This window comes from Vitis riparia, chromosome 1 (genome assembly GCF_004353265.1).
Source record: "Vitis riparia cultivar Riparia Gloire de Montpellier isolate 1030 chromosome 1, EGFV_Vit.rip_1.0, whole genome shotgun sequence".
Lineage (NCBI taxonomy): Eukaryota > Viridiplantae > Streptophyta > Magnoliopsida > Vitales > Vitaceae > Vitis > Vitis riparia.
Window position 1 is genome coordinate 1,532,790 of NC_048431.1, and position 21,937 is coordinate 1,554,726.

Genomic DNA, 21,937 nt, shown 5'->3' on the forward strand with positions numbered 1-21,937 from the left:
ACCTAATACTATTAAATATATTTAATATTATAAATATTAAAATTTATATTTTAAATAAACCGTGAAAAGTATTTAGATTTTCCCTCTTAAAATAAAAGTATAAAAAACAAGAAGTCGTCCCCAAAAGCCCTGTTCTTCCTTAAACCCCTTAAAACCTCTCTCAAAATCGAAAATTGCTCCGATTCTAGTTCCACGAAGAAGGGCTTTTAGAATTCACAGTTGCAATCAAGGGTTTCACTTTCTTTCTGGTGGGTTTAGCTGCAGATGTCTCTTTGCTTTTCTTCAAGCCTCTCTCTTCCGCAGCCGTCTTTCTTTTCTGTAAGAGAATATTTCATTTATCACATACATGTATGTGTAATTCAGTAAATCTTGTGTTTGAATTTGAACAACGGATAATACTACTGTTGTAGAATCTGAACGGGGAGCAAAGGGTTTGTGGGTTATGGAGAAATCCGCGGATTTTTAGGAGTTTGCGGGTCAGAGCTGGCCCCAAGAGGATATCTTTTGACAGAGAATGTAGGGAGGGCTTACAAGCTGGGATAGATAAGCTTGCTGATGCTGTTTCTCTTACCTTAGGACCCAAAGGTTTCAGATGCCTTAATTGGTTTCTCTTTTTTCTTTTTCATGTCAATGAATGTATGCTTACAGAGACTTATAAAAAAAAAAAAAAAGAATGTATGCTTATAGAGAATTTCTTGATTGGTTTTAGCTTAAATCCTGCAGGACGTAATGTGATTCTTTCTGAGGCCGGAACATTAAAAGTGATCAATGATGGGGTGACAATTGCTCGGGCTATAGAGCTTTCGGATGCAATTGAAAACGCAGGAGCAACGCTTATGCAAGAGGTCATTCAGGGTCCTTAGATGTTTCTTTTACCTAACCAGTTTATTTGGCATAAATTTGTTTGAATGTCGTTTGAATGTGTACCTAATTGTTTGAATGTTGTTAACAGGTTGCAAGTAAGACAAATGATGTGGCAGGTGATGGTACTACGACTGCTATCATTTTGGCTCGGGAAATGATCAAGTCTGGTTTGTTGGTGGTCGCTTTTGGAGCTAACCCAATTGGTTTGAAGAAAGGAATGGATAAGACTGTGAAAGAATTGGTCAAGGTTTTGAAGAAGAAAAGCTTTCCTGTAAAAGGGAGGGATGATATAAGAGGTTGGATACATCTATTTGTTTGAATTTTTTTAGAAATCGCAACATGTTAATCAAAGGAAATCTTGAAATGCCTTTACTATCTGCAGCTGTGGCCTCAATTTCTGCTGGAAATGATGACTTTGTTGGGAATTTAATTGCTGAAGCTATAGATAAAATTGGCCCTGATGGAGTAATCTCCATTGAATCATCCTCATCGTCTGAAACCTCTGTTATAATTGAAGAAGGAATGAAGGTGAGTCACATTAAGATATTTCTTAGTTAGATGGTTCTTTAACAACTTTTGAAGACAACATATTGTAGGGGGGCCTAATGGTTCTGGCAAGATTTTAAATTTTGGTTTGGCATTAATTCTGGTATTGGTCTAGATGTGAAAACATATTGCAAAGTTTTTGAATTCATTGAAATGAGAAATTTGTTTAGAAATGGGTCTGAATTTGTCTGAATCTTTATAAAAATAAAATAAAATAAAATAAAATAAAATAAAATTGTTTGAATCTTGAAATGGCTTGAAATTCAAAGAAAACTACAACCTTTATGATGCTTGCCAAAGATTGAAACCTTGGGCATGGGAAGTCACAATAGTGCTAGATAGATCTCAAGGCCTAAAGCTTGCCTCTTATGGACGATGATTTTATTTTATTTTATTTTATATATATATATATTAATTTTAAATTTATATTTTTAATCAGCCTCTGGTGGATGCACTGTGTGCAAACTTCTTTTCAGACTTTTAATTCTAGTTTTATAAGCATCCAAAAGAATGTATAGAGTCTGTAAGCTTAACTTAATCTTGATTTCCTCATTTGTGAAATATTGTTCATTTTTATTTATTATTACTATTGCTGTCTAAAGTTTCTATTCTAACATTGTTTCCATACAGATCGACAAAGGTTATATGTCACCCCACTTTATCACAAACCAGGACAAATCTATTGTGGAGTTTGAGAATGCTAAAGTTCTTGTAACTGATCAAAAGATTTCAACCATCAAAGGAATAGTCCCTTTACTGGAAAAGACTACCCAACTGAGTGTCCCACTGCTAATCATTGCTGAGGACATCTCAAGTCAAGTACTTGAAACACTGGTTGTGAACAAAATGCAAGGAATAATTAATGTTGCTGTGGTCAAATGTCCAGGATTTGGAGAAGGAAAGAAAGCTTTATTGCAAGATATAGCCCTTTTGACAGGTAGCTTACTAATGCATTGCAATCTTAATTTGTCAATTTGGTTGGCTTTTTGTTTTTTTGTTTGTTTGTGTTTCCTTTTTTTTTGAATATAAAACTGATATTGAGTAACGGGATTGTCTTCTTCACCCTAAAAATCTCGTGTGTGTGTGTGCGTGCACACATGTCTTGATGAGTTATATTTGATTTCAAAGGCTACTTTGATAACCAGAAAATTCTATGATAATGACAAAGGTTTTATTATCACTTGATATGAACTTCAAAATATTTTGCAGTAGCTCTGATTGTGCATCTGTCTTGTGAATTTATATTTTTGGTTTCAAAGAACACTTGGATAACAAAGAAAGTCTATGATAATGACCCAGGTCTTATTATCACTTGAAGATATTATTTTCCTTTTCCTTCCTGAAGGTTGTGAAAGAAATAGTTTCCTCTCCCAGTGCAGGGGTTGTTGAGTTGAAACCCGTTGCCATCGTTTACGTAACATCCATAAAGAATACTCATCTAACAGACCATGCATGTAAATGCCATTAAATGGTTTATCTGGATCACAGGTTAAAAAAATGCTATTGTAAACATCCCTGAAATCTTAATGATTAATGGTTTAGAAATATGAGCACAACCATATGCTTGCTTTTGAAAACCATATGGTATTCTTTTATCATGCGATGTAGTACTTCCACATAATCTAACTATATATGCACTATGCATTCTTATTGACACCATTGTAATGTAATTAGGTGCTGATTTCCTCTCTGGAGATTTGGGACTGACTCTTGACAGTGCAACGTCAGATCAGCTTGGCATTGCAAGAAAAGTAACCATAACAAGCAATTCAACAACCTTTGTTGCTGATCCTTCAACTAAACCTGAAATACAGGCAAGAATTTTGCAGATAAAGAAAGATCTCGCTGAAACTGATAGTTCGTATCTTTCAAGGAAGCTCTCTGAAAGGATTGCTAAACTCTCTGGTGGTGTGGCCATAATCAAGGTCTGCTATACTTAAACCTATACGGCAGAGAGAACTTAATGCATTAACTGTGTGATGTAATTTCTGCTGCAACCTTGAGTTGGCTTGAGTAATTTTTCTTTAGTTCATGCAAGACTTTTGAGCTGTAAAGAAGGTTTCATATTTTATCTGCCTACATTTCAAATCAGGTAGAGATTAAGACAAAATCCAAACTCTTTGTAGGGTTTTTGAGATTTTGTTTAGAATACTGGAAATTTTAATTTGAACTTGGTCAAAATTTTGAAATGTTGAAGTTTTTGAATGGCTCAAAGTTTAGACGGAATATCATACTTGAAACTTTGTCAAATTTACCAGACATGGTGGCCTTAAGGCTATGTTTGGTTGCCGGAAAGTTCGAGGAAAAGAAAATGGAGAGGAAAAATATAGGGAAAGAAAGTAAAGAAAATATTGAAATCTTTTTCTTGTTTGGTTTTCTATAGAAAAGTTGAAAGAAAGAAAATTAAATTATTGAGGAATGTTATTTTTCCTAACTTTCCTCACCTTTATCTTAGGAAAATGGGAAGGAAAATCTTTTAACATTTTTCCTCCTCTTTTTCCATAGTTTTTTTTTCCTTACCTTTTTTCATGACATCCAAACATAAGAATATTATTTTCCTTAATTTTTTCCCTTAGTATTTTTGGGAAACCAAACATAGCCTAAATGTTGCCATATTATTCGAGTGAAGTAGATCAACATGGAAGTAAGACGCTTAACACAATGTGTTGAAGTGATTATCAGAAGGTTGACTGGTAGCTATATATTATAAAGATACATAATAAATAAGTGACTTGAATTTGAAGTGTGGATCTTTAACCACACGATATCTCTTTTACATTGCTAAGCAGAGTGTGTGGATTTAGGTAGGAGCACATACAGAGACGGAACTCGAAGATCGGAAACTCAGAATTGAGGATGCAAAGAATGCAACGTTTGCTGCCATGGATGAAGGTATAGTACCTGGTGGTGGGGCTACCTATATTCATCTGGAAGAACAGATACCCATCATAAAGCACTCCATGGAAGATCCAGACGAGCAGATTGGTGCTGACATTGTGGCAAAGGTACGTTGTCATTTTCCTTTTTCCTTTTTCCTTTTCCTGGATTATATTTTCTACATTTGTCCATTCCTACTCCAATAAGCAAAATACTATCCCAACTGATTGGCGTCTTCTAATCAAATCCACCATCCATTCTGTCTTATTTAGGGTTGTTTCTTTGGTTAATTCATTTGCCATTCGGTCCCTTACTGGAACTTTAATTGCATAGCATCGTCAATTTTGTTCATCATCCTTTTCCTCCTATTGAATGCTTACAAGTCACGATATCTGGTCAGGAATGGTTTGAGGACAACTAAAACACCGAATAAATGATTTGTGCTAGGTTAAACTTCACCGCCCGGAATTGATATTTCTTCTTTCCATTGTTAAATCCCATTGTTTCCACCAGCTATGGGATTGAAGTTGATTTGTTGCGAGTGTTCCAGGTGAAATAAGTATGCATGAATGTTTTTATTTGAAATGAAAAAGGAACCCCGAGATTTCATCAAACACCGACGTTTTGTTAGATATCAAAGTTGTTGAGATTATATACACTATCATATTTGAGATGGCTTAACCAGCCCAGTTACCCCAAACGGTCTTGTGCAAATGTATGGCTTTAGTGTTTAACATTTCATCATCTTTTTCACATCTAAAACCCTGGTTGGTCGAGTTTCAGGCACTTGCTGCACCAGCCAAAGCAATTGCAACTAATGCAGGAGTTGATGGAGCTGTTGTCATAGAGAAGATCCGGACTTGTGACTGGAGAACAGGGTATGATGCAATGACGGGTAGATACCAAGATCTTCTCAATGCTGGAGTGGTTGATCCCTGTCGGGTCTCAAGGTGTGCCCTTCAAAATGCAGTATCTGTTGCTGGCATTGTTCTAACAACCCAAGCTGTATTGGTGGAGAAAACAAAGCCGCCCAAGTCAGCAGTTCCTCGTCTCCCTGGAATAACTCCTTAAACAGCAGAGTAGAAGAACAAGAAGCAGAAATTCATGGAGAGCCAGACCAGAGCTGAGAAGGAAGCCCCCAACTAAGCTACATGCTTTTCATTTGACTGAATTTTTGCCTTGTCAAGTTTAGCTTCATTTGGAATGAAAATCAGGGCAAGCAAGACAATGAAGAAACAAAGCCAAGTAAGTCCACATTGTCTTCCATGGAACAGAACCGTGCAACTTCCAGTGGCTTGATTTGGAGTTAAAGACGAAGCTGAGGAAAACCCCATGGAATTCAGGTTTTTTTTTATCGGAATACCCTGATTGAGAGGAAGAATGGAATGCCATTTTTTGATGAAAGATTGTGTTTGTGTTTGGTACTTGTCTCACTGAACATATGATCAATGGGCAATCATTCTCTGAAATATTGTTCACTTTTTGAAAATACTGTTTTCATGGAGAACTGATTTACAGGGGTTTGCTTTCAAATTAAATTCTGATTATTTCAATATAAGATAAATGACATGTCATTAGGGTTTATTCATATTTGTGAGTTTGTAATGTTAACACTAAGCTCTATTGGGCAGCCTGCCGCAGGTCAGCTGGTCAAAGCTCAAAAGACTCGAGCTCTTTCTACAAGTGTTTTGGAAAATTTTGCTGCTGTTGTATCCCGGTGTACATACTGTGTTGAATTAAGAGTTCGTTTGATAATGTTTTTGAAAAATATTAACAAATTAAAAAAAAGAATTTTTATAAATATTAGGTTTGTTCCATGTGCAAGTCACGTGAACTACCAACTAATAGCGTATATTTTTATATTTAAATTTGGTTTTAATAATTATTATTGATTTTATGATTGAGCTTGAATTTTTTCTATTTTAAAATATTTATATTTATTAAATGATTATATTAATAGTTAAAATCATATTATTCGAGAGAAGATAAAGATTAAATTTTATTCATTCTTTTGAAAAGAAATAATCTTTCAAATTGTAATATAATAATATACCATCTAAATCAAAATTGCAAATAAGTTTTTATGATAAATTAATAAATTATTTATTTATTTTTATTAATATTTTAATTTTGTTCAAAATTGAAATTAAGTCTTATAATAATTTAATAAATTTATTATTTATTTTTTATATTTCTTCTTATTCATATTTTTTTCCTTTCTTTATTAGTAAATTCAAATATAAACTCAAATATATAACAATTGTTTAGAAATATTGAAATTAAAAGGATTATGACATCTCTATTCATATGTTCTAGTATTAGTATTTTGAATAAAAAAATTTAATATTAAATAGAAAATAATTAATTATTTTTATTAACTTAATTAATCATCAAGAATATAATTATACTTAATTTAATTTATTCTTTATTATTTAATGGACAATCATATTTGTTGAAGTTTGAAAACTAAAATAATAATCTTATTTAAATAAAATTTTCAACTCTTATAAAATTTTAAAATATATATATATATATAATTTTATTTTAAAATGTATGAAATAAAAGTGAAAATATTGAAAAAAAAAACCTTAGTTTTGTAACCCATATTACAATTAGAAAATATAATTTTCCTAGCCGTTAGGTTTTTTTTTTTTTTTTTTTTTTAATATTTTATATTGATGGGTGTCTTTTTATGGGGAGCGGTCTGGGTTGAGAAGACTCGGGTTGGGTAGATGGGAATCGGATCGAGTTGAAAAGAATTCGGGCCAACTCCAAAACCCTAACCCGGGTCCCAGCCTTGGTTCCTCTGGGGTGTTCCAGAAAGGAACCTTTGTGTATTTATTTTTCTTTTTGCTTGATACCTCGAGTGTTTCGTTGGTTTTGGTCCAAAATTGAAGCAGAATGGAGAAATCAGGAGAGCAAATGGTGGATGTGAGGTCGGTGGTCGAAGCCATTTCGACTGATAATGAAGATGCACCTTTGTACCAGGTCGAGAGCCTCTGCATGCGCTGCACCCAAAACGTATGTGCTCTCTTTTTTCTCATTCTCTCTGTATATTATTTGTTTAGTTTCAATTTTTTGGTATCAGTCTGTAAAAGTTGTGGATAAATGCTAAAGAAGATGACTTGTTTGCTAGTTTTTTTTTCTGAAACCCAACTTGTTTATTGTTAACAGGGAACAACAAGGTTTTTGTTTACTGAAATTCCACACTTCAGGAAGGTGTGCCCCTCAATTTGCCTTCTTATGATTTTTTTTTCTTTTATTTTCTGTACAAGGGTTTCTAAAAGAAGCGCACTTTTGGGCTTTTATGGCTGTGTTTCTTTAAGCTGTTAAGTAAGTTCAGTTTTTATTCTCTGGTCCTGAAATTCTCTTTGCAGATATTGTTGTCAGCCTTTGAATGCCCACATTGTGGTGAGAGGTAAACTAAAATTTTCATTAAGGCTGTGAGGGTTTCAAATTATATAGATCAATTGAAATTTGGCCTTTTATAAGAGATTTAATCTCTTGTTATTGTTTTTCCCTCAGGAACAATGAAGTTCAGTTTGCTGGTGAATTACAACCCAGAGGGTGTTCTTACAGTCTGCATTTTTCAGCGGGTGATCAGAAGGTTGTGTCAGCTTGAATGAAATATCTATGAGATGTTATTCCACGGTTATGTTCATTTGTATAAAGATCTTTGAGATGTTTATGAGTGTCTATGCATTTATATGTAAATTAACTTGGTTCTCTCTCTCTTGCTCTCTCCCCTATCCCTGCCTTTCTTATTGTTAACCATCTTTGTTATTGTTGTCCTTCTTCACCAACTGTTGGAATCTTTAATTCACATCTGCTCATCTCTTCTCAATGACACTTAATCAATAAGCATTCCCTTATTTTATTGCCCCTCAGTGCTTTTTCTTTTGTGCAAGTAACTTTATTTGTTTCTAGTCTTTTACACAAGAAGCTCTTGAAAACTCATCTTTCTTTCGTTGGTTCTGTTTAATTTTCATCATAGAGCAGACTTGCATTTTTCTTTTTATTGAGCTTTTTTTTGCATAAGAGCTTGTTTTCCTCTACTCTAATGTGCATGTGAATTATTTTGAGTTTTTTTTTTTTTCTCTCTCTCTTTCTGTGGTGTATTTGTTTTTCATAGCTGGTGAAGAACAATATGTTTTATTTAGATGTGAGTGTTAGACTAATGGGTTTCTGCAATACAGATGCTCAACCGACAGGTAGTGAAATCAGAATCTGCCACTATCAAGGTACTTTGTAGTTTTTCCTGCTTAGTTTGTAAAATGAGTTCTCATGCTTTTTTAACAGTTATCATATGTTACAAGTTTTAAAACTTCTTTTCTTGTATTGGAATTTTAATTCCTGTTGTTTTTAGTTTCATATTAAATGAACTAACCAGCACTGGCATAGTGAGTTAGAATTTAGGATACTGATGAGAACGTAGGAGACCGTGCCTCCTTGAGAATCTGAAGGTGAGGTGATAAACTGACATATTCCAATGTTTACATGAATTCTGATATTTCCTTCTTCCTTGCATCAGTAACCCCTGGTAGATTGCCATTAATTGTAAGAGTACAAAACCATCAGAACCGAGTATTTTCTATTTATGTTTGATTGCTCCTGTGCTTCAGCAGTTTTCCTTTACATAAGGACTCAGGGTTGCTAGGGTTTTTTCAATGACAAAGTAGGGGATAAATTTTTCCTTCTGAACATCACTAAACTTGGCTTGCTGGAGCAAAACCGTGACATGTACTTCCTATAAAAAAAAAAAAAAACCGTGACATGTACTAGATTGCAATCCAGATCCCAAATCTCTAGTATAATACCGTTTTATGGTTAGGCTCTATTGTACATGTTGATGAAATTTAGGCCGAATATTCCTTTTGACCAATGTTTTAAAAGGCCAAAGGTGGACTTGAGGTGTTTTGCCTAAATGAGGCAGGACATAAGCCTCAAGTTGGAACAAGGCATAAGCCTTAACTTAAACAAAAAGAAATAATAAAAGGAAACAGGAGTTTAAAAAATGAAAAATACTATAAAATCACTTATCAAAACAAAAAAAAAAACCTAATAAAATCATATGAAATTTGAATAATAGGAAATCATACAATTCATAATTATCAAATTAGTTGTTTGCCATTGTTAGTAATTTTTAATTTTGTTGACGAGAGACAAAAGTTTTGATGTAGATCAATAGCCAATGAAATGGTGGATCAACAAAGATGGTCAGAAGAGGATGGTGCAGTTTTTAAGATTTATTTTGAAAAGACTTATGATCATGTGTTTTGAGGCTTTTTGGATCAAGCATTAGAAAGAAAGGGATTTAGTACTAGATGGAGGTCTTGGTTGAGGGGTTTCTTGTCTTTAACAAATTTTGGGGTAACTTGAGATTTTAGACAAGGAGATCCTTTTTCATTTTTTCCTTTACCATTGTAACTAATGTCTTAAGCAAGATAATGTTGAAAACAAAGGAGAGTGGTACCTTGGAAGGTTTCCTAGTAGGATGGAGTAGAAGTAGAGTGTCACATTTGCAGTTTGTAGATGATACCATCTTTTCTTCAAGAGTTAGCATGGAAGATTTGTAAAACCTAAGCTAATCTTGATGGTTTTAGGCATATTCAGGACTTTAGATTAATTTAGATGAGCATTTTTTTCTAGTATCAATATGAGCTAGGATTGGATTACTAGATTTGCTTCAACGCTTGATTGTAAAGTTTTTGAGTCGCCCTTGACCTAGGAGGGAATCCAAAGGTTAATGCTTTCTAGGATTTGTGGTTGACCAAAATTTTGTGGTCGGATGGATGGAAAAATAACCTTTTTGTCTTTAGGAGAAAGTGTAACTCTAATTTAATCTTTTTTGTCTCACATTCCTAATTACTTCCTTTTTTTGTGCAAGATTTCATCAACAATACCAACAAAGATCGAGAAACTAGAGGGATTTTCTTTGCTCAAGTTTTGAGGAGGGAAAAAAAGATCATCTCTTTAGTTGGAATCTAGTGTGCAAGCCTAACATGGAAAGGGGTTTAGGGTGGGAAGATTTCATTAGGGAATAGAATCCACTTAGAGAAGTGGGTTTGGAGGTTTTCCAGGGAAAATGTTGTTCTTTGGCATAAGATAATATTGAGTATGAATAGACACGCTTCAATGGCTATGGTGCCAACGTTCTAGTTAGGTGGACACATCAGTGCCCTTAGAAGGCGATTACATAGGTTTTATAAGATTTCTCTAGACATACTCATTTTGTGGTGGGTGATGAGTCAAGGATTCGTTTTTGGTAAGACTTGTTTGGGGGGGGGGGGAATCAATTCTATGCTCTCAATTTTCAAATCTTTCAAGAGTCATGATAGTTAGAAATACTTCTATTTCATTTATCCTTGGTATCTCTTTTCATTTTTCTTAGATCATTAACTTTTGTTGTAACCTTATTGATTTGAAAATAAAGAACAACCTTGAAAGATTTATGTCCTTTCTCTCTCAGGCACTTGTCACTATTTGTCCTTAACGTGAGAGTTTGGTCATTGTCTTTTTTAGGCTTATTTATAGTGCAATCTTGCCTTTTAGTCTGGTTCAATCTATAAACTCCTATTCATTTTTCTCTAGCTAAATTTATATGGAATTGTAAAAATCTCATCTAAGGTCAAGACCTTTGCATGATTAGTGGTAATAAGAAGGGTGATACTAATGACTTGTTATAGGTGAGAAGATCTTACTAAGCCCTTTGTTCTGATTGTTTCATTGTATGTATGGAGAGTGGAGAATTAATTGATCATATTTTTTTTGGACTGTTTGATGACTTTGGGCCATGGCATAGGCTATTTAGACTAGCAAGGATAGATTGGGTTCCTCCTAGGAGCATAAGTGACATGATGACCATTTCATTTTAGGGTTTAGGGAGTATGGTTAGAGGCAAAATTCTATATCAAGTTGCTTGCCTAACTCTGATTTAGATAAGTATGGTGGGAAAGAAATTCAAGGATTTTGTGGGTAGGTGGAGAACTATAGAGTTGATATGGGAGGTAATTTATATTCCTCCTTTTCGGCCTCAACAATTTACTTTCAAAGGCATCTTCTCAATGTTTTTTAGCTCAATTGAATTTTGTGTGTCGATCAAAAGGGTTAAAATGACAAAGTGTGGAAGTGGAGCAAAGCTTTGATTTCTTTTGTAGATGTATTGATCTCTATAAAGAGTAGAGTCGCTTTTTCTTTGTTTAGTGGCATGTGGTACTATATTGAAGTGTGTCTTGTTTGTATGTTCTTTTGATCAGAGTGTGTTTATTTGGGAAGGATTCTTCATTCTTTACATTTACTTTTAAATCCTTATCAATTAATATTTTGTTTCTGATAAAAAAAAAAAATGTTTCTAATTTAGTTTCACTTTCTTTATTTTAAAATCCAACTCTCTCTCATGCTTCATCAATAATCTTAAGCACTACCGTTACTATCACTAGTAGGATCTCTAAGGAATCATAATAATATCCAATTGCTTTTTTTATCCTCCTCATCAATATTGATGTCCACCTATTACTTCTTTATCGACCAATTGCACTGGTCTTTTCCTTTATTTATCAATAATAAGATAATAATTATATATGTACTCAGCCATTATAGTGGTCAACAATTCCTTTATTTTTTCCTCTCAATCATTTTTTTCTAGCTAACTAAGTTCTTACTTTGTAAAGCCTTAACCTTAGTCTTGGACCCAATAACAAAACTTGTAAATCTATGCCCACAGCACAAACATTGAATATAGAGTTTAAACCTCTTATAAAGTACATATCAAAAGCCCATAAAGGCCCTAAATCAATTAAAACCCTTTGCATATTTGAAGCTTAAGCTTAATAGCCTTAGGCTATACTTAAGGTTGTAAGTCACAATGAATGAGGCTTAAGCCTTGATGACCTTATATTGAGGCTACAACCTCAAGGTTAATTTGCATATCATTGACTTGAGGCAAGTCTTGGGCATAATCCTCAATAGCTTTTAAAAACATTGCTTTTGACAATTAAATTGAAAAGGAGATAGGAAAAGGTCCATGTTCAAGGGAAGTATAGAAAAGAGAGCTTTTAACTAAAGTGGCTACTATTGCTCTTTTAAACTAATGGACTAAAATTGAAGATGGAATTTTATAAATTGAAATTGGATTTTGGTTTCTTCTTATTGATGCTTTGTATTTATTCAGGATAAGAGTTGGGAATTTTGAGAGGCCCCATTGGTTGGAGGCTGTTTGCCAAGTACATGATAGTTCCATTTGCTGACTGTGAGATGTTGGGTAAAAGCAGATAAAATATATTTGAAGAATCGTTTGCAAATGCTCTACCAAAAGAATAAAAGGAAACCCAAAAGCAAGGCAAATAAGCATGAACATGAAATGAAGGGACTGCTTAGCTTTAGTTTGGGGTTAAGAGCTTCATTACAGAATTTTGATCTCAGGTTTGTCCTATTTTTATGGACATTTTTTTGCATTGGAAGAATGCTTTCTCAGGATTGCTAACCCATTGTATAATTTTGTCAAGTCCTGTTGGATTTTTTGGGAAGACTTGTGGATGGGGAATCAACCTTTGGCTTTGCAATTTCCGAAACTTACCAGGTTTCATCAGTTTGAAATTCTTCTATTTCCATCTATCATTGGACTTTCTCTTCTTCTTTCTTAGAATTTTAACTTTCAATGAAACCTCACTAGTTTTAGAGATAAAGGATCTTGAAAGACTCATGTCCATTCTCAATAGTATTAACCCATTACCATAATCCCTAGATGTGAGAGCTTGGTCTTTTGACCTTTTGGCTTATTTTTGGTCAAATCTTTTTCCATATCTTTATCAAATCAATCTACTTCAGCTCTCTTGTCTCCTTCTAATCTCATTTGGAATCAAAAAGGCCCATCAAAGGTCAAGGCCTTTGCTTGGTTAGTAGCCAATTAATACCAATGATGTGCTTCAAGTAAGAAGACCTTTCAAAGCCCTTAGCCCAGATTGTTGCACTCTATGTATGAGCCATGGAGAATCGATAGATCACCTTTTTTTGGACTGTTCAATGACTATAGAGTTGTGGTATAAGTTTTTAAGACTGGCCAACTTGGTTTGGGTTCCTTTTAGAAGTGTACGTGACATATTAACCATTCTTTTGGGGGTTGGGGAGCATGGATAGGGGCAAAGTCCTATAGCATATGCTTATCTACTTGATTCAATAGTATAGCGGGAAAGAAATGAAGGATCTTTGCGGACATTGAAAATGTTATGGGCATAGTCCATTTCTATTCATCATTTTGGGCATCTACTACTATAGCTTTCAAAGGCATTCCTCTCAATTTATTAACTCGATTGAATTTCGATATGTAGTTCAAGAGTGTCAAAAGAGTAATGTTGAGATGTTTTAATGTCTCTTGATTCTTTTTTCTTTTCCTTTGTTTGTTCAGGTTTGTCATTAGGTAAGAATTTCTCATCCTTCTCAATGTTACTTTGTTAATGAAAATGCTTTTGTTTCTGATTAGAAAAAAAATGTTCATTCTTACAGGTGTTGTTCATGTGTTTTTAATCAAGATTGATTACCTGCTTCGCCTTTTATTCTACTACAATGAATTCAAAGTCATATTGTAAGGAACTTCTTTAAATTTTAGTCATGAGTATGGTTCTTCATTTTCTCTCAGCCTTTTATGCATATATGTCAGATTCCTGAATTGGATTTTGAGATCCCTCCAGAGGCTCAGCGTGGAAGTCTATCAACAGTATTTCCTTTACTCCCTACTCATAGTTCGATTTTTTTCTTCACTGGTTGAACTCTAACTAGCTGCTTTTGTGGATGGATGCTCCCACTTCTGGCTGCTTTGGTTAATATTCTTTACTCATTCATCACCTGGATTTTATGCAGGGTTATTCCCTATTGCACTTCTTGATTTTATTTTTTTTCAATAATTGAACTGTAACTGACTTCTCAAGTAATAGATATAGTGCCAATGTGGTCTCTGAGTTCAAGAGTACCAGTATTAGTCTTTAAGAACGCTAGTACATCATGCTTGATTTACCAACACCTGAGCAGCCATAAACCTCTCATAACTATTTCGACCATACAACTTGGTGATCCATATCTCTTGTATTTATTTTAATTGAAAGAAACTGCTTGATGAAATCAATTTAAAAGTACAAGAAGGATGAGCTAGAAATTCGTTATCTAACAATTGTTTTTATCTTTTAGATCACAGTTTCTGTGCTTCTTGCAGAATTATGTGTTTCTACAGATTTTTTGTCCTTTCTTTATGCTATCTAAATCTGTTTCCAATTTTTAGGTGGAAGGAATATTGACAAAAGCCGTGGATGATTTACAGGCCCTTCAAGAAGAACGCAAGGTGTACTTCTAGATTTGAATGTATGTTTCTATTTGATATCAAATGTTTTCTTTCTCAGCACCTATATAATCTATCTTATATGGTTTCTCAGAAAGTGGATTCTCAGACTGCGGAAGCAATAGATCAGTTTTTGTTAAAATTGAAGGCTTGTGCAACAGGAGATTCATCTTTCACCTTCAACCTGGATGATCCTGCTGGCAACAGCTTCATTGAGAACCCGTAAGAGCATTTGTTTTTTTTTTTTAATTGGAAGGGAAACTTTTGCCTTTTAACTTGTGCTGTCCCTTTTAGGTATATGGTTGAGATAGAGTGTTATTTAGTTTACTGAATACTTGAGCATTCCTCTAAAGCAGAAAATTCGACAAGAGCTTTAAGGTTTTCTCTCTTTTTTGTGATTCTCTTAGCTGAGAAAGACAAATCAACCTTCTCTTGCTTGCAGTGTTAATTACTTGTTATGTGTGTATAACTTTCTCCTTCTTTTGTAAATATTGAAGTCATTTTCCTTCTTTCAAATTAATTTTTAACCTTATTTTGCTTGATTATAGTCTAAAGAGGATTTGATTAAATTGGAAATAGGTTTGCTCCATCTCCGGATCCATCATTAACTATCAAGTTCTACAAGCGAAGCCCTGAGCAACAAGCATCATTGGGCTACCTTGTTGACTCATCACAGTTGGGAGAGTCTTGTGATGAGGAGTCAATAAAAGAAGTACGGAATACATCTGATCAATGAAAAGAGAACCACATGGATCAATTGGAGCCGCAGCCGGCCATCGAGCTATTGCTCAGGTTAATAGTGCAGAGATTGCTGAAAATTTGTTTCGATATTCTACACCAGAAGAGGTATGACAGTTGTTTTCAGTTAACAAAGGTTACATGCTTTCTCCATTTCCTTATGACTTCATGTATTACACCTGTTGTGTTCTGTTTTTGTGTGACAGGTAATGACTTTCCCATCAACATGTGGAGCTTGTGCTGCAAGATGCGAGACCCGAATGTTTGTCACCAGTATACTTCTTAGCTTTTTTCCATCTCCCTTGAGATGTTGCAGCATGTCATGTTTAAACAGATTGACATGAATGGTTAAATTAGTTACCTTCTTTAACTTTCTTGATAGTTTGCAGAGGTTTGTTTTGATATTGAAAAAAAAAAAAAAAAACTAGTTTCCTCCTCTTTTTTTGGATCAAAATTAAGCTAGAATTCTTATCCTATTTGAGGGGAAAAAAAACCTTGGCCAGTACTCTCTTTATTAATCATACATTTTTTTTAATCTTTTTTTTTTTGTAGGAAACAACAATGAATTATATTGAAAAAGGATTTAAGAAGTACAAATCCATATTTTTAATCTTGTTAGCATGGAATTTAATGTGGCAAATAAGAAACTTTCTTTAATGCTGTCTCTAGTGATAACTAATCAACTTACTTGCAGACATTCCATATTTCCAAGAAGTAATTGTTATGGCTTCATCTTGTGATGGTTGTGGCTACCGAAATTCCGAGGTTTGTCATTTTGTGCTCATAGTAAACAAAATAATTTTATTAATTGAAAAGTGGAATTGCAAAATAGCAATCAGAAGGATGGGGTTTCTTCAAGAAAAAGAATCAAAAACCCAAAACCGATGAACCCTTCTATGACCTGAATCCTTCTTTGCTTCTATGTTTGTTAGAAGCTCAAAATCCCCCAATCTCATGATTGCCTAGCTAACAATATAAGAAGCCTGAAACCTATCCAAAAAAAGACCCCTGAAATCCAAGCTTAGAGCCTAGCTCCCTACTCTATATCATATGCTTATAAATCTCTCCCTCTCTGTGCAGTTGAAGCCTGGTGGTCGAATTCCTGATAAAGGAAAGAAAATTACTGTTTGTGTGAAGAATGTTAATGATCTAAGCCGTGATGTAATAAAGGTTTGTTATTATTCTTTTAAAACTTCTTGTATGTGCTATGCAATCAAAACCTGCCTTTGTTCACTTGTTTTTCACCTGGCGTTGGTCTGCAATAGTGACCTCATATTATAATTTTGTTCTAATTTCTTTTCTATTTTCCTTTTTTAAACCTTGCATGCAGCAGTGGCTTGTGAGAATATACCAATTTTATTAATTTACATCCTATAAGCAATTTTAATTTGGTTCGTCCAGTGGGAGGGAAATTTCAATAGTAGTTAATAAATTTTTCAGTCTTAACACACTATCATAATGCATGTACTCTTGTTGCATCCTTTGTTTTCCTCCTGTGTACTTGGGGTGCACCCTCTGCTCTTTTGCTTGACATCTTTTATGTGTATTCTAGTTTACCTATAAAAGAAATGCATGTACTTTTGTCCTGTATTGAATGATAAAAAGCTAGAGGTAGTTGGTTTTGAAGCAGAGACCTCTCCGAAAAACAAGTGAAAACAACTAAAATATGTTCTTGGAAAATATTTTAAGCTTTGTTTGGGAAGTGTTTTCAAAAATAGTTCTGAAAACAGTTTTTTATAACAGTTTTTGAAAATTATGCTCTAAAGTTTTGTAGAACAAAAGTATGTTTGGAAACTTGAAATATTATTTACTTGTTTTCTATGTTTTTAAATATGCTTAAAAATAACTTTTATGTATAGTACTTTATTTTTAATCATTCTCCTTGTATAATTATTTTTTAAAACAGCTTTCAAAGAACCAGTGAAAACAATTGAAAACAACTAAAAGATGTTATCAGGAAACACTATTTTTTTATTTTTAAAAAAACTGAAATTTATTTTCTTTTTTTGATTGCTAAAGGTGTTTTTCTATTTTATTATTCTGAAGAACACAAAATTGTTTTCAAAAATAGTTGCCAAACAAGGCCTTATTTTATGTTTTTAAGAGTGGAACACTGTTCCCTATTTCCAGATTGTCAAACATGTTTTTCTGTTTTTTTGTTCTTAAAAAAAGAAAACTATTTTTTTTAGAACAGTTAACAAACAGACCCATATTCTTTGGTTTCTCTCTTTTATGGTTGTTCAGTACTCACATAACTTATACTATTCATGAGGCATTGTAGCATTATCTGACAGTAGCCATGTGGACATATCAGTCAGATACTGCAGGTGTGAGAGTCCCAGAGCTTGACTTGGAGCTGGCTAGTGGCACTTTGGGTGGAGTTGTTACAACTGTTGAAGGCTTGATTACAAAAATTTGTGAAAGTGAGTGTTTTTTCACTTTTGCATTCCATTTTGATTCCTTTTTTCATATGCTAAACATGAAAATTTCCTTTGCCACACTCTCAAATACGTTGTTTAAGGCTCAAGGCACATTGTGACGTGAGGGTCTTGAGTCTGAGGCATGCACCTGGTTGAAAGAACTCCTGGTTGAGAAATATAGAACTAGTGTGCTTTAGACAAAACGCACACAGAAAGCAAAAACAGCCATGGTGTTGAATTAGCGAAATTTTTTATAAAATTACATTCATGGAGTTTCTGAAGAACAGCAGAATAGTTTTTGCAGTTTGAACAGGAAATAGATTTTCTTTTTCATTTTTCCTTTTTAACAAAAGAAGGAAGTTGCCATGGTTATGGCATGGCTGTATATATGGGCTTGGAACCTCGTTCATGGGTATGAAAACAGAGCAAAAGAAGACCTAGAGAGGGTACCTTAACTGCTGGTGTTGTTCAGTGATAGAAGAATTTATTAAGGGGCAGCTTTATGTGACAGTGAACTATCTTTCCTAGTGGTTTCTTGTGTTTTATAGACTCCAACAAAAGCAAGTTCAAGAGAGGCAAAACCTTTTTTTTATTATAAGTAAATGCAATTGTATTAAGAAAGCCAAAAAAATACACCTAAAAGTATGTATGATGTATATAAGGCTAAAAGGCTAAAAAAGAGAAGGAATTCTAAATTCACATAGTTGTGCGTCCTTGGTTGAAAGGTCATTCTTCCTCTTCCCATGTCATTAGGTTCACCTGATTTTAGGCTTTAATTTAGGCTGTATGGCTCCTTATCATGGATTAAGGTCCATTGGATCATGACTGAAAAAGGAAAAATGGATAATGTCTTGTGGAACTGACTAATTTCCATTAAGTAGCTATTTCTTTTAAATGTTTGATGAGATAGTCCAACCGATTGGTATGACTGCTTAAGAATGTAATCTGTACATGTTGTAGTTCATTTTATAAATTTTCTTATATGTGCATTTGTGTTCTTTTGTAATATTGTGCATTTTTTTTTATGTGCATTGGTGTTTTTTTTTTTTTTTTGTAATATTGTGCATTTTTTTGTAATAAATAAATTTTATTTCATGTGTATGCTCAATGATTAATTATACAAAAGATTTTATGAAGTATTATTACTGTTAAAGTCGAAGAATTTTTAATGTTCCACTGTTGAACCAGGTTGGTTCCTCAAAAGAATTTTTAATTATTAGAGGCTATTAATTTATGAGATATTGATTGTTGATAGTCCTTTGCACATCAAACATATTCCTGGACATGCAGTGGTGCACACAACACGATTCTGTATTTAGTTTATTCTATTTTAAAATTGGGTCATGTAAGTGGATTTTATCGTCTTGACATATTATACAAACACAAAGAAAAACGATCAATCATAACCTTTTTGATTTACTTGTGTAGACCTTGAGAGAGTACACGGATTTACTTTTGGGGACAGTCTCGATGATTCTAAAAGAAGCAAATGGCAAGATTTCAGAGTGAGGCTAAGCAAGGTACTGTTTGACAATAGCCCCAATTTGAAAATCAGCGTGCGGGCACATTGTTTATGAAGTTCTGTGAGAACCTTCCGGTTCAAACAATTATTTTGTGTGTTTTTCTAATTTGATTTCCATTGCTTTTGGGGATCTGAAAATTTTTTATAAGATATACTTTGTCATTGTTTAAACTATTGATGATTGAAATCGAGGACTTGGAAACCATTTATTGATAAATGGAGGTGGTGTTTTCCCCCCCTTGTCTCCCCTTGATGCAAGTTTAATGAGGTTTTAGGTTTTAACAAATGGAGGTTATTTTGTTTCATAAATCTTCATTTTCTCATGATGCAAGTTCTAATGTTATGCAGCTTCTGAGTCTGGACGAGCCTTGGACTTTAATCATTGATGACGCTCTAGCAAATTCTTTTGTTGCACCAACCACTGATGATATCAAAGATGACCATCAGTTAACGTGTAAGTTCTCTTCCTGCCAGTCTGAGGCAAGTTTCATTTTGAAATGTACTTCATTTTTAATGAAAAGACTGATAATTTTTAAACCATTGAGGTATCCAGGGGTGGGTAAAGCTGTGCTCCGAATAGGGAATTATTTTATTTTATTTGTTTATTTCAGGTTTTTGCACCACTGTCCAAACAAAGGCCATTCGTAGATGGCTTTTGCATTCATGATACAGTGATTGCAAAAATTTCATCCAAAAAATTTGAAATATAAATAAGAAAGGGCACTCTGGAGGGTCAGAATGCTCCTTCATTCATGTTAGATTCCACCGCTTCACCACCCCTCCAGAGTTGGGCATTTCTAGTTATCTTGGCCATCCATTCAACTGGATGCCTGCTTTAGGCATGTTCTAAAATTTTCTAACATTTTCTTCTGTACACTACCTCTTAGGGCAAAGAATTCCAGCAAGTTTGGAATTTAAGTTACTTGGATGCTTTTCTTGCTTTCAAAAGTCAGAATTGTAATGAGGTGCTTGGTGTTAATTTGTTTTCTTGCTTCTATACTTGATTGATCCTAAATAATCTTGTAGAATGGGTAGGGTACAACTGTATCTGTTGGATTATAAAAAGATAGATGTCAGTAAACATGGAAGGCCAGAATATACACATTAAGAACGCCTTGAAAGATGTTTTACTTTGAACCATGTGACGAAAAACATATTCAATTTTCAGACACTTGCATCAATTATGATCCAGAAATTCATGAAATCATTTTAGCATCGAACCATTAGCATATAAAACTTAAGAATTAGGGTCATCCACTTGGTCACTCAGTTCCTTCACCATTTGGCTATTTTCATACCCAGTTTCTCCCACCAGTTCTGCATTAGATTGCCTCTATTAAAACATCATTCACTCTAGTATCCAGTTATTACTATTTTTTCCTTTGTTGTGATGATACTGTATTGTCACCATCTCCAGTTGAGGAATACGAGAGGTCATGGGAGCAGAATGAGGAGCTGGGTCTTAATGATATGGACACTTCTTCAGCAGATGCCGCATACAACTGATGGGTATCGAGTGTAATAGGAGAAGACAAATGGCTAATCTCTTCCTTTGTTGTGATGATACTGTATTGTCACCATCTCCAGTTGAGGAATACGAGAGGTCGTGGGAGCAGAATGAGGAGCTGGGTCTTAACGATATGGACACTTCTTCAGCAGATGCCGGATACAACTGATGGGTACTGAGTGTAATAGGAGAAGACAAATGGCTAATCTCTTTTCCTTTTTCTTTTTCTTCTGGAAGGGAAATGTATCTTCTAGTTTAACCCCATGCAGCATTTCAAATTGTTTGTGTTATGGTTTTGATTTCAAAAAGTAAAATCTTAGCAATCAATGTACTATTAATCTTATCACATCATCTGGTGTTGGATATGACTGGAAAAAAGTTGCTATCTGCTCAGTAGATTTCAGGACATTGTATAATGGACTGGTTGGAAGAATCACATTGATTATTTTTCTTAAATTCTATAATGCTTTTTACTTATAATTTTAGACCCCATTTGTGTTGGATTATGAGTGACTGAAATTTATTGAAGTCATTAATTTTAGACACCATTTGGATTGGATTGAGGATGTGATTATGTAATTTTACTGAAAGAAATTTAGAAAAGAGCTTAATACAAAAGTCAAATAATGTTAGCTTTTTTCAGCTTATTGGGGAAGTTAACTCTCAATATTTTCTCTTTGAAGAGGGTTTTAATTTGCTTCTTCTGCATGTCCTTAAAGCACAAATAAGAAACCATTTACTAATCATATGGGAGGTTCTTAAGGGTTGGTTTGATACAATCTGTGGAAACAGTTTTTAAAATTAAAATTTTGAGGATATTTCTTAAATTTGTTCTAAAGTCTGTCATATTTTTAAATATTTTCTCAAAAATTAAATTATTTTTTTAAGTTATTAAATTATATAAAGTCTTTAAATTATTTTAGTAAAATAATTTTTAGTTTTATATTATAATATTAGATTATTTTATTAAATATAATTAATGTAATAATTTAAACTAAATCATTATATCACTAAAAATGTTATATAAAATATTATTTAATTGCATAAAAAAATAATATCTAGCAATGATACTTGTTAATTTGGCTAGACTCTCTGGAATGTGCTGTATTTTTAAAATTTTAAAATATACAAAAAAT

At 33.7% G+C, this 21,937-nt stretch overlaps 2 protein-coding genes across 4 annotated transcripts in view; both read left to right on the forward strand.

Moving 5' to 3' along the window:
• Window positions 1-115: 115 nt before the first annotated feature.
• The window catches only part of LOC117921510 (chaperonin 60 subunit alpha 2, chloroplastic), a 23,318-nt gene continuing 1,496 nt past the window's right edge, over window positions 116-21,937 (forward strand). Inside the window, exons 1-10 of one of the 3 annotated variants that reach the window (XR_004652366.1) lie at window positions 116-318; window positions 411-585; window positions 724-845; window positions 953-1,160; window positions 1,247-1,392; window positions 2,041-2,347; window positions 3,085-3,335; window positions 4,215-4,415; window positions 5,071-5,418; window positions 5,502-5,875. Coding sequence is in view for 1 of the 3 variants with exons in the window: in XM_034839403.1 (XP_034695294.1) it covers window positions 265-318; window positions 411-585; window positions 724-845; window positions 953-1,160; window positions 1,247-1,392; window positions 2,041-2,347; window positions 3,085-3,335; window positions 4,215-4,415; window positions 5,071-5,358 (1,752 nt within the window). In the remaining 2 variants the exon portion in view is untranslated. Of the gene's footprint in view, window positions 319-410; window positions 586-723; window positions 846-952; window positions 1,161-1,246; window positions 1,393-2,040; window positions 2,348-3,084; window positions 3,336-4,214; window positions 4,416-5,070; window positions 5,876-21,937 lie in introns of those variants that run through there. The other 2 variants (XM_034839403.1, XR_004652370.1) reach the window with 2 other exon arrangements.
• Window positions 7,087-21,278, forward strand: LOC117921521 (zinc finger protein ZPR1-like). Its single transcript, XM_034839421.1, is given in 17 exon segments — window positions 7,087-7,308; window positions 7,462-7,506; window positions 7,665-7,705; window positions 7,813-7,894; window positions 8,484-8,528; window positions 13,943-13,999; window positions 14,558-14,617; window positions 14,709-14,836; window positions 15,194-15,341; window positions 15,344-15,460; window positions 15,559-15,625; window positions 16,047-16,117; window positions 16,433-16,522; window positions 17,667-17,775; window positions 19,201-19,292; window positions 19,643-19,748; window positions 20,712-21,278. Coding segments are annotated over 17 exon segments (1,467 nt in total). The 5' UTR covers window positions 7,087-7,188; the 3' UTR covers window positions 20,801-21,278.